The sequence below is a fragment of the Diplodia seriata genome (assembly GCF_021436955.1).
Source record: "Diplodia seriata strain FDS-637 chromosome Unknown scaffold_6, whole genome shotgun sequence".
Lineage (NCBI taxonomy): Eukaryota > Fungi > Ascomycota > Dothideomycetes > Botryosphaeriales > Botryosphaeriaceae > Diplodia > Diplodia seriata.
In genome coordinates, this window is record NW_027117313.1 from 2,651,219 (window position 1) to 2,665,656 (window position 14,438).

The window sequence follows — 14,438 nt, forward strand, 5'->3', positions numbered from 1 at the left end:
CGCACGCACGCAGACACCGGTGCGCGTTAGACGAGCAGCGAGCGCGTTAAGGTTCCTTCAAGGGCTATCCTCTTCTTCACTGCCGGCAGCTGGTGGCTCTGAGCGGATTTCTACAGCATATTAGTAGGTAACATGTGTCTCGAACAATATACTTCTAGAGAAGCTCTTACGGTCAAATCTCTCCGTTAACGCGGGTCCCACGTTCTTTAGCTTGAAAAACATTGTGATGGACGTCGGGTGTTGTGGACGTGTTATCGTTATCGGGCAGGTCGTTATCGGGCTAAATTGCCGGGTGACCGCCGCCGTAAAATGCAAGTCTTGGCGCGGAGCTTGAACTTCGCGACCGCCCTCGACCCTCGCGGCAGCACAACTTCATCCACGCCTTCCGCATCTACATCCTCCACCCACATCGTCTTCCTTTCTCCCAAGCTCGCACGACGGCACTCGCCAGCCGAGACTAGTCAAAATGTCGGGCAGCGCGGGTAAGGGGTCCAAGAACGCGTGGCGCCGCGCGCAGGCGAAGGCGAAGAAGGAGAAGGCCGAGGTGAGCTTTGCCATGACCATCCCCCACTCCGGCAGCCTGATTCACTAACTCCGATAGGCTTCGTCGTCTAGAGAAGTTTCTGAACAACCAGCCACTACCGAAAATGGCGTTGCGCCGCCCGCAGAGCCCGAGACCAAAACCACGTCTGATCACGATGCCCAACCCGTCACCGACGCCGCTTCATCGCAGGCTCTCGCTGTCATTCAAGATGACATCGACCCTACCGACTCGCTCTATAACCAGTACAAGGATGTTCTCATGAAGTTCCAGGAAGATGCGGACAAGAGTGATGGCCTGGCAGTTCAAAAGCCCGAGGTTATGTGGGAGGAAGATGAGGTTCCGGATGAGGAGGACGACCAACCGAAGCCGCTATCGAAGAAGAAGAAGAAGGAGTTGAACAAATTGTCCGTAGCAGAGCTGAAGGCCCTGGTCAGGAAACCTGAACTCGTCGACTGGACCGACACCTCTTCACCGGATCCTCGGTTACTCGTCGCGATCAAGGGTCACCGCAACGTCGTACCCGTCCCGAGCCATTGGTCGCTCAAGCGCGAGTACCTTTCGTCGAAACGGGGTATCGAGAAGCCGCCCTTCGCCCTTCCCAAGTTCATCCAAGAGACCGGCATTGCTGAGATGCGCGATGCTGTTCTGGAAAAGCAAGATCAACAGACAATGAAGCAGAAGCAGAGGGAGCGCGTGCAGGGCAAGCTGAACAAACTTGACATTGACTACCAGAAGCTCTACGAGGCATTCTTCAGATTCCAGACGAAGCCTGAGCTGACTAGGTATGGTGAGGTGTACTACGAGGGTAAGGAGTACGAGACCAACTTGAAGCACTTGCGTCCCGGTGAGCTTAGTGAGGAGCTGAAAGAGGCTTTGAACATTCCGCCTGGCGCTCCTCCGCCCTGGCTGATCAACATGCAGCGTTTCGGTCCACCTCCCTCGTACCCTGCACTGAAGATACCGGGTCTAAACGCGCCGCCACCCCCTGGGGCTCAATGGGGTTTTCACCCCGGCGGCTATGGCAAGCCTCCGGTTGACGAGTACAACAGACCCCTCTACGGAGGTGATGTGTTTGGCGTTCTTCAGCCGAATCAGCCTGAGCATGTCGGCGAGCCCGTTGAGAAGACATTGTGGGGCGAGCTGCAGGAACCGGAAGAGGAATCGGAGGAAGAGGAAGAGAGCGAAGAGGAGGAGGAAGATGAGGACGACGAGTCGGATGCTAGCGGAATGGATGCCAGTGGCCTTGTGACACCAGGTGGCATGGCATCGACAGTCCCGTCTGAATACGGCGGCGCAGAAAGTGTTGGCGGTGATTTCACTTTGCGCAAGCAACGCCGCGGCACCGAAACAGAGGAACCGGCACACCCCCGCTCGGCTTACACGGTGCTGCCTGAACAGAACATTAAGGCTTCGGGCTTCTTTGGTGGCGAGAAGGCATACGACCTCAAGACCGCCCAGCAGCACATTCCGGTCCTTGGACAGGAGGATAGCGGTAGGAAGAAGAGGAAGGCAGGCGATCTTGACGTCAGTGTTGACGTTGATGCCTTGGAGAGGGATGACAAGTTGAGCAAAGATGAAATCAAGAGGCAATATGAGGTCCAGCGCCAGGCTGAGCAGCAGGGCGGCTGGGGCTCCGCTTACCAGGATGATCTCAGTTCGATGATTGCCGAAGAGAGCGCCAAGCGGCTGAAGAAAGACCAAGAGCGCCGCGGCAGGCGCTAATCTCCGAGCGAACGACACATTGGACAGATCACAGGACGGTCGAAAAAGCAGGAATTGGTGAAATGCAAAAAGCAGAGAGCGAGGGGAATCACACGATGAAATTAACGGGAGGAGGTCAAGATACCAGTTGTTGTTGATTCAGGACATGCATACGAGAAAGCTTTCCATAGCCGGCGGGCGTTGCTGGATGGGCTGGGTTCCGGGATCAGGGAGGAGTACCATAAGATCAATGCTTGCAAAATTTCTGCCTGGGATTCCGAAGTCGACCGCCTCGACGGGCGTACAGATGTGATGATGCCGAGAATCGCGCTCTCGAATGGGATGCAGGGTTTGGGGTGCGAATGTACGGCCGAGAACCATTGTGGGGCTTCGATACTGATCGTTCCAGGCAAAGGCATGTTAGAGCCGGCGGCTACGGTACCGAACCATGGACCAACCAGGTAACACGATGCGGCTCACGAACCTGGCGTGGGAGGGACCTGCTGGAAGGACAAGGGCCTCGCGCGGCCTCACATGACCATGGCTACGCTCCGTGTGTGCATCTGGCTTGCGACGGTGGGAGGCAGTGCCTGAGCCTGCAGTAGAGGCCGCAGAGGCACCGGTGGCCGGGCAGGCATCGCGATGACGCCTGGTCACGTGACGACAGGCTGCACCAGCTCCTTTCTCGTTCGTTTTCTCTTGACCATCGCTGGCGCATCAAACCGACCAACCACTTTGGACGCGACGCCGCCGCCCCGACGCTCGACATACCGGCCGGGACACGTCAGCGCCATGGATCGCGACCGTGACAGGGACCGAAGGTGGGTGATGCTAATTCCGAGCTTCCCAAATTTGCAAACCCGCAACATCGACATTTGCGGCACCTTGCTCGCGCGTCAGCTTGGGCCAACACCAACACCGACCACGCCCGCACCCGCAGTCGCTGCAAGATCTGAGCTGACATGCAGTCCTACAGGCCCGGAGGCGAGCGCTACGCACCGCCCTCGGCGTCGACCTACCGTCCTGCAAGATCTCCGCCGCCGCGCGACAGTTACCGTTCCACGCGCTCGCCGCCGCGCCGTCCTCCTCCAGCCGACTCGTATGTGCCCTCGTCCAGCAGAGCTCCGCGCCCGCGAAGCCGATCGCCCTTATACCGGCGCAGGTCACGCAGCCCTCGTGGAGGATACATCAGGCCGGAAAGCGATACGTGGAGGGCTCGTCCCAGGTCGCCGCCGCCTCGTCGAGACTATTCCCCCAGGCGTGATTATTCGCCCAGGCGGGACTACTCTCCGCCGCGGCGTGACTTCTCGCCGCGGCGCAGAGAATTCTCCCCCCGGCGCGACTATTCGCCCAGGCGGGATTACTCCCCTCGCCGCGAGGATTTCAGAAGGGACACGCGTGCGCGGTCCCCGGTTCGTGATTATGCAGACACCGGATACGACAGACCTTCGCCCCGTCCAGTGAGAGAGAGGTCGCCGCCGCCGTTGAAGAGGAGTCGGGATGTGTCACCTGTGGGTAGTCGCGGTCGTTCTCCTCTGCCTGCGCCCAAGAGGGAGAGGCTTGCCTCGCCGCTGCCGAGGGCTGCTCGTTACGAAGAACCCAGGCCAAGGGCCTACAGGTAAGTCCGGACTGGGAAACTCGGTGCCGAAAAAAAGAAAAAGAAAAAAAGAAAAAAGAATAACCAAGAGCAGTCCTCCTCGCCGCGCGTACTCGCCGCCGCGCGACCGGAGCTACCGTCCACGTTCGCGCTCGCCTCCCCGTCGCGACGAGCGAGTCGATCCGTACGGTGTCGATTCATGGAGGCGCCGCTCGCCGTCACCGCCGAGAGCTGCTGCGTATGACGCTGGTGTCAAATCTGGCCGCGAATCTGTCGCTTCTTCACGTCGCTCATCTCCGCCTGTCCATCCCAGCAGGCTCGGGCTATTGCCTGAAGAGCGTCCTCCTGTTGAGCGCTTCTCTCCGCGCCCACGCTCACCATTCCGTCCACGCTCAATTGAGCGCGAACGTTCCCCGCCGCCTCCCCGTCGTGATCCACCGGTACCCATTCGTGAGCGCGAGCCGTTCCCCAATGGCAGTCCCGCTACTCCTGCCCCGGCTCCTCCCACAGGTCCGCGTAATGGAGACCCATCCTTCGCACGCGCTCCTCCCACAGGACCCGCTTCGACCACCCCCCGCAATTTCGCATACCCCGCCATGTCACCGCCTTCGGGGCCTGCATCCAACGTCCCCATGTCTGCTCATGCTCGTGCCGGCAACCCCATCCTCGCTGCACCATCTCGTCCGCGTGGCGGCGGTAGAGGTGGCTTTGGCGGCCCTCCGAGAGACTTCCAGCCCTACGACAACACAGGCCCCAGCCCACCTTTGGGGCCTCGTCGCGGTTCTGCCAACTGGGGCCCTCGCGGCGGTGGCGCATTCGGCGGTCCCCCGTCCGGTCCGCGCGGCGCGGGCCCGCCCTTCCGCGGCTCGTTGAACAGCACGTCCACCACGTACCCGCGCACCCAGCGCTTCAACAACCCCACGCCGCCCACTGGCCCTGCTGCCGCCGCCCCGGCCGTCGGCGGCCCCGTCATCCCCACCGGCCCCGCTATTCCTACCGGTCCTGCCGGCACCGCGAGCCTCAACACGACCAACAGCGCCGTCGCTGCCCATCTCTCGGACTTGCCGGCGATCGTGCCTGGAGGCATCCGCCAGAAGGACCTCTATGACAACCTCCGCATACTGAAGCTAGAAGACGAGTCCCGCAAGCTGCGCGAGCAGATTGCGGAGAAGGAGGCATTCGGACGGAAGGGTAAGAGGGAGTGGGAGCGATTGGAGAGGGAAGGCGAGACTTTCAGCTTGAGGGCCGACCTAGCGGATGAGCACCTCAGGAGCTTGAATGGGGAAGGGGAGCTGGGCGGTGCCGCCTTCTAGAACCTCTCGATTCTGGGGTTCTGGAAGGTTACGAGGCAAAGCGAGAAGGGGTCGAAAAGGAGCGCTTGATGTGGATGTGTGCGCTCCTTTGGTAATGGTTCTGGGGATGATGGGTTTGACTTCTCTCTCCCTTTCGGATTTCTCGTGATGGCTTTCTTTCAGCTTTTGCTGCTTGCTACTGCTCTCGAAACCCCCTTTTGTTCGACATCGGACATCATGCAGGCACGGTGCTTCAGGCGTTGACTTTCTCCATCGTCTCCTTTTTTCCCCCTCATTTCAACGGGTGCTTTCCTTTTCTTTAATTTTATCTCCGACCAGTCATCATGAGCACAGCGATCGGCGAAGGTTATGGGATTCAAATTGGCGTGCGGGGCTCAACATCAACACCGCAACAAAATCATGGAATGGGGAACTTCAAAAAGAAGAATCATTCGATCCGGGATGAATCACACGAGCGAGACAGAAGAAAAAATTCAATAAAAGCGTCAATAATAGTCGAGGCATTGCGAATGGCGAATTCGTCGGTTGGGATCTCATTTGCTTGTCTTCTCTTCTCTTCTCTTCTCTCGCTCCTGTAGACTATTTGAGCTGAGAGGGGTTCGGCTGGTGGCGTATAGTCAATTACGACGTGGGGGTCGTGAAAGCTGGGATCGTTAATGAATGGATGAATAATACGATGCGCGTGGTCGGGGATTTGGTGTTGTTCTTTTTGCTTTGCTTCTGACGTGCGTTGCATGGCGGGTGACGAAAGGAATGAGCCGACGTGCATCTACTATATGGAGAGAGCGCACCGTATTGATATGATTAGTCGAATCCGGTATGTATCCGAACGTACTTGCCCGCGTTCGGGTCTCGCATCTACGTCCAGAGATAAACTACCTATGAACATGACACGCTATCTGTGTGAGGTAGATGTGGGCGGGCCAATTTCTTTTGTCACCCGCTGTGTCCCTACGCCTGGGCCTGGCTGGATTTGTTATTCGTGGAAATGGAACGTCGAGTATTTTCCTGCTGCGAGCTGATTAGGTCATTTACGCTTCTGATGTGAGGGGCTCGTCACATGCATGCTACCATCGAACGTCGCGCCACTTCTCAGTAGAAGCACTGCAGGGGCATGACCTCACCGAGTAAAAGCCACAGCAGGTTTCAAAAACGCTGAGTCTTGCTACATCTATCTTACAGAGATAGTGCTTTTTGAGTACGTGGTGAGTGGAACCATCTGTCTGGTTGTATGTACAGATGCAGTCCCCAAATGCGCATCTACGTCCTGATACTTACTTCAAGAACCGAAATAACAGAGACCAGCGACATTCGTAAGATACAAAGGGATGAAATTTCTTGCGCCCAACTACGAGGGCTTTCAACAGCCAGAACGGTGCATATGACCGATATCTGGTGCGGTCGATAGCAAGGCACGCGCCTCCAGGCGTCCATCTGGCAACGTGATCTGCCTTTTGGGGTTTAAAACCGAGGCACTTCACGTTCGTACTCGCTAGATGAACTCACCAGAGGTTGACAACCTGTCTTTTCACAGCCTCGGAAGATATGTCGACTGGCCTTTTTGTGCCGGCCTTTCCGTGTGCCTGATGACAGCTTCAATGTGGCCTTTCTTCCGGGAGAAAGTGAAGAGCTGGTCTGCGTACTACATGCTGACAATGATTCTCATTTTCTCACCTAGATGCTGTGCACCGTCAAGCTCAAGCAGAGAACCACATTATCAAGGCGAATTGATGATGAGCCCACAAATAGGAGCTCCACCAGGGATCTTGGAAGGAGAACTAGAGGCCGCAAACAGTATATCTTGCGAAATTGTCACCGTAGTCAGAAGGTAGACTCGACGTTGTTGCTGCTAGAGTTCAGCGGGACCTGAGATTCTTTTAAGTCCTCTGTCCGGCCACAACTCGCTCCATCTCCCATCAAAGCAACGTCAGATGATATGCAACGGCGGTCACGACCACCACGCAAGCAACCTACTCCCAAGCACCTCTCCACCGCGCAGCCCTTCATATCCAAGCGCCGCCGACCCTCTCCTTCCCAACCACAACTCCACTCCCATCGAGTCAGTCCCCCCCTCCCAACAAAGCACCAGCCTTCAAAGCATCACCACCACCACGACCAACCACCCTCACCGACGACCGCGGCGGCCCCCCACGATCAACCCCGCCGCATGCTCCGCCACAACCATAACCACCGCGTTCGTATTCCCGGTCGGCACATGCGGAAACACACCCGCATCCACAACGAACAAATTGCTCGTCCCCTTCACCCTCGGTGCCCCCTCCCCCTCCACCACTTTCCCCAACGCCGTCGTCCCCACAAAATGCGCGCCGGCAGTATACGTCCGCAGCAGCTCCTCCGCCCCGCCGATCTCCCGCCCGGTGACCCAGTCGACTGGCGTCCACGCGGCGAAGTAGGTGCGAAGGAGGGAAAGCATTTCGTCGAGGAAGGCGACTACGGCATCGCGGTCTGCACTGTCCGCGAGCCAGGGCGCGGCGGTGAAGACGGTGCGGTGGGGGGACGTGGCGTTGAGGCCGAGGATGCCGCGGGAGGTGAGGCCCCGGGTTAGGTAGATCTTGATGGAGATGGTGGTGGGGGAGGCGAGGGTGACGGTGCCTTGGAAGGAGCGCTGCTCGGAGGAGGAGGAGTTGGTGGTGGTGGTGGTGCGGGATGTCCAGAAGTTGAGGCGTTGCGGGCCTTGGGCGAGGGGCCCGGCGCCGGCGGTGTTGTAGAGGCGGATGTCGGCGGGGGAGGGGCGTTCGGGGTCGAAGAAGGGGAGGGGGGCGTCGTGGGTGGTGGTGTTGGACGGCGAGGTCAGGTTGAGGCTGATGTAGAAGATGGGGTGGTCCTGGACGCCCTCGCCGACGGGCAGGTCGATCCAGTCGCGGCGCGGCGGCAGGGCGATGTCGTCGGTGCCGTTGGCGACGAGGCCGATCTGGGCGGCGGGCCCGATGCCGCTGTTGAAGAGGAGCCGCGGCGTTGACAGCGCGCCCGCCGCCAGCACGACCTTGCCCGTCGACGCGGACGTTAGGTTGATCACCTCGCGCGTGCCGTCCGCCTGTTCGATCTCGACGCCTGTGGCGGTGCCGCCGGTGCGCACCACGCGTAGGACTTTGGCGTGGAGCTGGAGCGTGAAGTTGGGCAGGGCCTGCGCGTCTGGCAGATACGTCCGGACCGGCCCTGACCTGACGGCGTCCTGGACATTCCACGGCGGGCGCGCGTAGACCTGGTGTTGCATCGTGAGTCCCGAGAAAACCAAGCGTCAGGGAGCAATCACCATACATCAAGCTTCTCATCCGGCCGCTCGATAGCATCGACCTCGCTCCACCCGTTCGCGCCCAACAGCCCCCGCCCCAGCAGCTCAAACACCTCCCCGTTGTAATACCTCCCATCCCCCGACGGCCGACTGCTCCCCGGGTTCCTCACCGCAACCCTCTCCGCCGCCTCGCGCACGCCGCCGTCCTCCCAGCGCCAGCCTCGCGGCCACGCGGCGAAGTCGGCGGCGTGCGGCGGCACGAACAGCTCGGCGTTGACGGCGCCGCCGCCACCCAGCACGCAGCCCGCGTTGGACGCCGTGTCCGCGCACGACGCCGCCGCCGGCACCATCCCGCGCACGACGTAGCCGTACGCCGGCACGTCGTAGGGTGTGACCGTGTTGTTCCAGGGGAGTGTTGCGTTGTTGCCCGTGCTGTAGGCAGACGCCGCCCCCCGCTCGAGCAGCAGGACGAGCGCCCCCGTTTCGGCGAAGCGCGTGGCCGCGACGATGCCGGCTGTGCCGCCGCCGACGACGATGTAGTCGTAGGTCGTGGTGGTGTTGGCGGCGAGGGCCCCGGCGGCGGAGAGGAGGAGGGCCGTGGACCGCATGGTGATGGACCGCATGGTCGTGTTGGTCGTTCTTGAAAGGACTTGAAAGAAAAGACTTCGAACAGAGATGGGGAAAGAGGGTGGAAATGGTATAGCTAGGAAACAAGCCTACCTCACCGAGCACTCAGGCTTCTTTGCCGGAGGGTAGGGGTCTCCATATAAAGTCGTCCGTGTACATGACTGACATGGAGATCTGGACACGCACCGGCTCGCAGCTACTGGGCATCGAGCCAGAATTTTCTTCTACACGAAGAATAAGCCAGGGTATGACCGCGCCCAGCCGTAGGGACCTGCTTTTTACGAGATGGGACAGATGATGGGAGGAGCTCTGCGCAGATTAATCGGAAGATCTAATCAATCAGGTCGACGGTGCTGGCCTTGGCTACTCCACGACCAAGACTCTTCCCTAGCCTTGGCATGGGCTAGCGGGACGAGAAGGGAAACAAGAGTGGCAGATCTATGGACTTGGCCGGCGATTGCGGACATTTGTCCGACCCGAATGGGGACGCAGGCGGACACTCTATCAAGTACAGGAGGAAGAATAACAGTGAATCATAAACCTTCTGGAGTGTAAAGCTGGGATAGAGCGAGCTGACTTTGATGGTGTTGATATTGTAGCTTCGGTGATGCAGTGGTTGTGGTGGCAAGGTTGAAACAGAAAGCTCGGCGACCTCCTTGGCAGCAAATTTAAAACATGCGATGTCGGATTCGAGAAGTTCCAGGAAAAATGTTCACCCAGTATAGTGCGCAGAACACGAGGTTCAAGTGACGGTGATTCCGATCCCTTTTTAAGAATGGCGATGTCTTTTGCCATTGCAATCATTGCTTCCACTTCATCACTTGCCGTAATAATGCACAAGTACATTTACCGGTTTTGATGATGAGCCGCGAATTTACAAGCGCAGAGCTGGAACCATGTTAACGTGGAGGGAAACGCGCAAGTGTAATTGCTCCATTTTCACAAAGACTCCAAGCAATCTCCTTCTGTCTGTCCAGCCAAGACAAATATCTCAGAAGGCGATACCAATAGAGAATTGTCTAGGACGCCTTGCACGCTCGAAAAACGAAAGTGAGGCACAAGCAAAGCAGGAAAGGTCCGGGACAAGGATGCTCTCATCCTTTGCTTCTCATCACTGAAGGCCCAGAAGTAAGATGCTCCGAGGCAGACAACAGACTGTAAGCTTAGAGCCTGTAGGTGCTCAGATGCAACATAGCCACCGTGCCGCCTTCTTTCGCATGATCAAGACCCCTCTCAGATGACCAAAAGAACCCATCGTCAGATGACATTCTTGCCTCGTGGCTCACCGGTCCGTGCTCTTGCTTAGAGCTTGGGTGAGTGGGTATATAAGAGGCGGTTCTTTTTGCGGAGGGAAGATCTGTGTGTCATTGAGGCAACAGTGGCCTCCTACTCGTTTGGCACTCTTCGCAAAGCACACACTCGTGTCTTTGTTGTCTGGGCCCGCCCTACACTTTCCAAATGGCATCTTCGCTTGTGGTCATGCCTGTGTGATGGGAAATGATATGCTGCTGAAGAGCAGCGCTGAACTGAGATGATGAGCCGCAGCCGTATCACTGACCGGAGTTCCGCCAACATAGTCAGCCCTGGGGTGCGTGTGATTCTGCTCACGCGAGGAGTGGGAGAGAAAGTCGTGGAGGAACGTCAATCTGATTTACAGTACTGCTTCGTCCTTGCTTGAGAGCAAGTGAGCATTGAATACTGGTGGCGCGCAGCATCATCACCAGAGATTGCAGCGGATCTACAAATGGGCCTGAGGGGGTTCTTCTTTCTATGTCCCTTGACGAGAAAAAGAGTAGTCAAGAGGAGGCGCAAGCGCAAGAAGCGAGTACGGATATGAAGCCGGTATGTCAAAAGTTATGGAGGTGTCTTGCCGTTGTTGTTGGTGTTTGAAAAATATGTGGTATGGTGGGCTGCTGGCCCGCTTTTAAGTGCTCGAGAATAGGTCATCTGCAGAATGGCTCTCCAGCGTAGCCATCAAATGACACGATTTTCCAGGAAGTAGACTTCATCTTCACATGGGATTGACCTTTCATGGCGTTTTTTTTTTTTTTTTTTTTCGAAAGGGAGGCGATTGGCAAGGAAAACGAAGGTGACGGCCATCATAGTGGTGGAGAATACGGATACGTGAATATTGGAAGTGGAGAGGCCATAATGCGACGCTGGTGCTTGCCAGGACTTTGGATTCACCTTGACTCTGAAGATGCAAGCATGCGTGACTAACGCGGAGCACGATCAGGTGATACACGCAGTTGTTGGAGGTGAGTCCAGCAGGTAGCAGCATCCACTGCCACCGGGGGCTTCCATCTTCGAGCAATCAATCATGCAAGAGCGTCAGCAAGCGGAGTCTAGACTCCGACATGCAAGCACGAAGCCAAAAACTACGGAGCAGCGCTTGACAAATGCGTGGAGAAGGCAAGTCGCTTATTTCCGGTGCCCCGTATGTCCCAGATGCCCATTCGTCAATGCAAGCTTCGCGAGCTTCGCCCGAGATTTTGTCGCGTTTCCTTTATCATTATTACTTGCATGCGGCGCAGCACACCTGGTTCGCTATAACGCGCATATGGCGCGATATTATTATCCTGCAGGCCAAGGCCGAGGGCGACGGCGGCGCTTTCCATTCGCCCGCCGCTGGGACGGAGAAGCAAGATGCGCCCCGGTTTTCTTTCTTCTGTTTTTCCAAGTCTGCGTCGTTCATGCAGAGGTCAGCACACTTCGTCTCCGGGTCGGTGGAATATACAACATGTGCCCCCCAAGGGGGTGTTTGGGTCTTGTTTCTCTTGTCTTCATGCATGGGGCTGATCGGTGGGTCCAACGCAGTCTTCCATTCCTGGGGTTGCGGGTTGCGGCTGGCGGGTTGTGGGCTCTCTCGGCTTTTTGTGGATCTCCCTTTGCGGGCGGTCGGCTTTGGGGCCATGGACATGATCGGCGACGTTGGCGTGACTCTTGACTGTTCAAGTCAGGCTTTGAGCGGCTGTGACGTACGCGGCTGGTCATGGGCCATTGTCGAGGCGTGCAGTCGCAATGGGGTCCGGAAGTCGTGCGATCGTCCATTGAATGGTGCTGAGAAGGTCCAGACGTGCATACGAAGTGGTTGGAACGGATGAGGCTACGATCCGATCATCGTGATCCGCCACGGACGGCAGAGCCGTGTCGTCCAGCGATCGGAGAACATACCTGCCCCTCCCACACCCTTTGCGACATCCCTCACGTATGCAGCGTGATGTGCACCGTCACTCGCATCTCATCCACAACCCTCGTGTAGGACAACAAGCAAGCAGGGTAGACGCCGTGACGCCATAAGTCCAAGCCGCTGGAAGATACCGTCCCTATCGCACGCCACGCATCACCGTGCATGAAGCATCGCGATAACCTAAAGAAATTCTCCTATCGGCGCCCCAACTCTTGCTGGCCATTCAACTTGCTGGAAGTCATGTCGGGCTCCACATGCCAGTGCTAATGTACTTCGTGGCCCGGCAGCATCGAGCAGAAAAGCTTATTTCGATGTCTACTCATGCAACACTGCTGCTGTAAACTTTCTGATGAATCAATGGTGTTCCGGACCATGAGAGGTTCAGAAGAAGCAATGACAGATGGAGAAAAAGAGCGAAATACCGAATCACCAGCAGACTTGAAGACGGGTTCTATTGGCAGAAGCAGTAGCAGGAGGAGAAGGGGAATGCAACGCAGAACCACTCGCAGGGTCGGAGCAGAAATCCTTGAAGTCATCGGACACCGTTGAACTGGCCGGCGAGGAGGTTGGAAGGAGTGCAAAGGGAGAGAAGGAAGAAATAGCTCACTCCTGCGGCCTTTCGTGGCTGGCTCGTCCTTTCCCCAAGAGCACAACGATCGATTCGGAATAAAAAGTAGAGCCGGCGCTTCGCTGTATGCATTCAAGCGAAAACTGCTCACTTCGTGGGGGTTGTTGCGCAGTGTGTCCGTTCCAGGCGCGTACTGCCGTCATCAATTTGCGGACAAGGTGATGTGTGATTCCGAGTGATGCTGATGACGATGTGAGGTTTCGAAATGGACGTCGGTAGTAAAGAGTCCAAACTTCAAGGACCTTGTCATGATGACGCAGAAACCATCACGGGGCCGAGCAAAGGGGTATATTGCGCAATATGATACGGATCAGATAGCTTCCTTGAACTCGTATCTGAGCGATTAGCAAGGAGGAGACGCGAGAAGAAGGAAGAAGGAACTTTCCCCGCACATGTTTACACTGGTTGTAGACGTCATGCATCGTGAGAATTCTACGACTAGCGTCACGGCAATTTCAGAAGTAGAAAGCAATAGGTCGGAAGAAGGGGCTTGGTTCCCAAGGGTTGGCCCGTAGTAGAGTTAACGAAGCCGAACTCAGGGGCCCGTGCCCGTACCCTGTTTTGCCTTGTTGGGGCTGGTGCCCCGTTGCTTCCAACCTGGCCAGGCCTTGGTGTCTCTTTAAAGCAGCGATTAGGGTCTATTCATAGAGATAGCACAATCCTGGATCGGTACGCCAATGTAATAAAGTCCGGGCTTTTTCTCCACGACTAGCAAGTTTACTTTCATACGAGGATTATCACTGAAGGACCATGACAACGCAAGGAAAGATCGGCCTTTACCAGTAACAAAAGACGTCTCTCCTTGCTCCGAGTCCGGATTCAATCACTAATCGTACCAATCTTGCGAGTCCACTGCTTGTAGTGTTGAAAGCAGGTTGATCGACGGTGGATCGTTCTGCCGTTACGAGGTCCTGGATCCCGCGGGGAACCACACAAAAGATGCCGAGCGGCATGGGAAGTCGCTGTTGCTGACCATCGTTGCGCACCGGCCTTGGGCGCACGCCGGAAAGTCCAGGCCCGGGAACCAGGAGAGTGGAAATGCAAGAAGCTAATCCAACTCGGTCCCGCACCAACGCCGGACCATGGTCTGACATTGGATTCTTCTCGGACACGGCTGCTGCAAATTTCCTGATCAGGCGTGCCCGGAAGGAAGGGCGGCAATATTGATGGCTCCTCGCATTCTTCCGCCGCTGAGCTCTGCAATGGCGCGGTGTGACAGTCGAGGCCAACGTGGTGGTCGCTCGGCGCATGCGGCGGAGGCTGCTAGATGCGCCAGAAGTGTGGACGGGATGATCGGAAGGCCCCGGCGCCGGAATTTCCGCCAAAGGTCGTGCACACGCGGGGAAGCGCCGGGGACACGATCGCTCCGAAAGAAGTGCCATGGCACACAATACTCGCTTTATACCCAGCCGCGAGCAGGCGCGAAGACGCGATCCACGCGCTGCTGCTGCATGCACAAGCTACATGCGACGAATCGGAGGGAGCGCCTGGCCTTTCCCCGGGCTCGCGGTCGGAGGAAACGGAAGGTCGACCTCCCAAGCCGCCAGCGGGAGGGAGGCTGCGATGATCTGCGCTCGGACGCAAA

The 14,438-nt window shown here is 57.4% G+C and overlaps 3 protein-coding genes across 3 annotated transcripts; 2 read left to right on the forward strand and 1 right to left on the reverse strand.

The window, feature by feature from the left end:
• Positions 1-466: 466 nt before the first annotated feature.
• Positions 467-2,266, forward strand: SLS55_006679 (uncharacterized protein; the record flags this gene model as incomplete). The annotated part of the gene is made up of 2 exons (XM_066778108.1): positions 467-544; positions 602-2,266. The coding sequence occupies 2 exons, from the start codon at positions 467-469 to the stop codon at positions 2,264-2,266; spliced, it is 1,743 nt and encodes a 580-aa protein (XP_066632203.1).
• Positions 2,267-4,438: 2,172 nt separating this feature from the next.
• Positions 4,439-5,155, forward strand: SLS55_006680 (uncharacterized protein; the record flags this gene model as incomplete). The annotated part of the gene is made up of 1 exon (XM_066778109.1): positions 4,439-5,155. The coding sequence occupies one exon, from the start codon at positions 4,439-4,441 to the stop codon at positions 5,153-5,155; it is 717 nt and encodes a 238-aa protein (XP_066632204.1).
• Positions 5,156-7,280: 2,125 nt separating this feature from the next.
• On the reverse strand, positions 7,281-8,436 carry SLS55_006681 (uncharacterized protein; the record flags this gene model as incomplete). Its single annotated transcript, XM_066778110.1, has 2 exons — positions 7,281-8,332; positions 8,430-8,436. 2 exons carry the CDS (start codon positions 8,434-8,436, stop codon positions 7,281-7,283), a joined length of 1,059 nt encoding a protein of 352 aa, XP_066632205.1.
• Between the last annotated feature and the right edge of the window lie 6,002 nt (positions 8,437-14,438).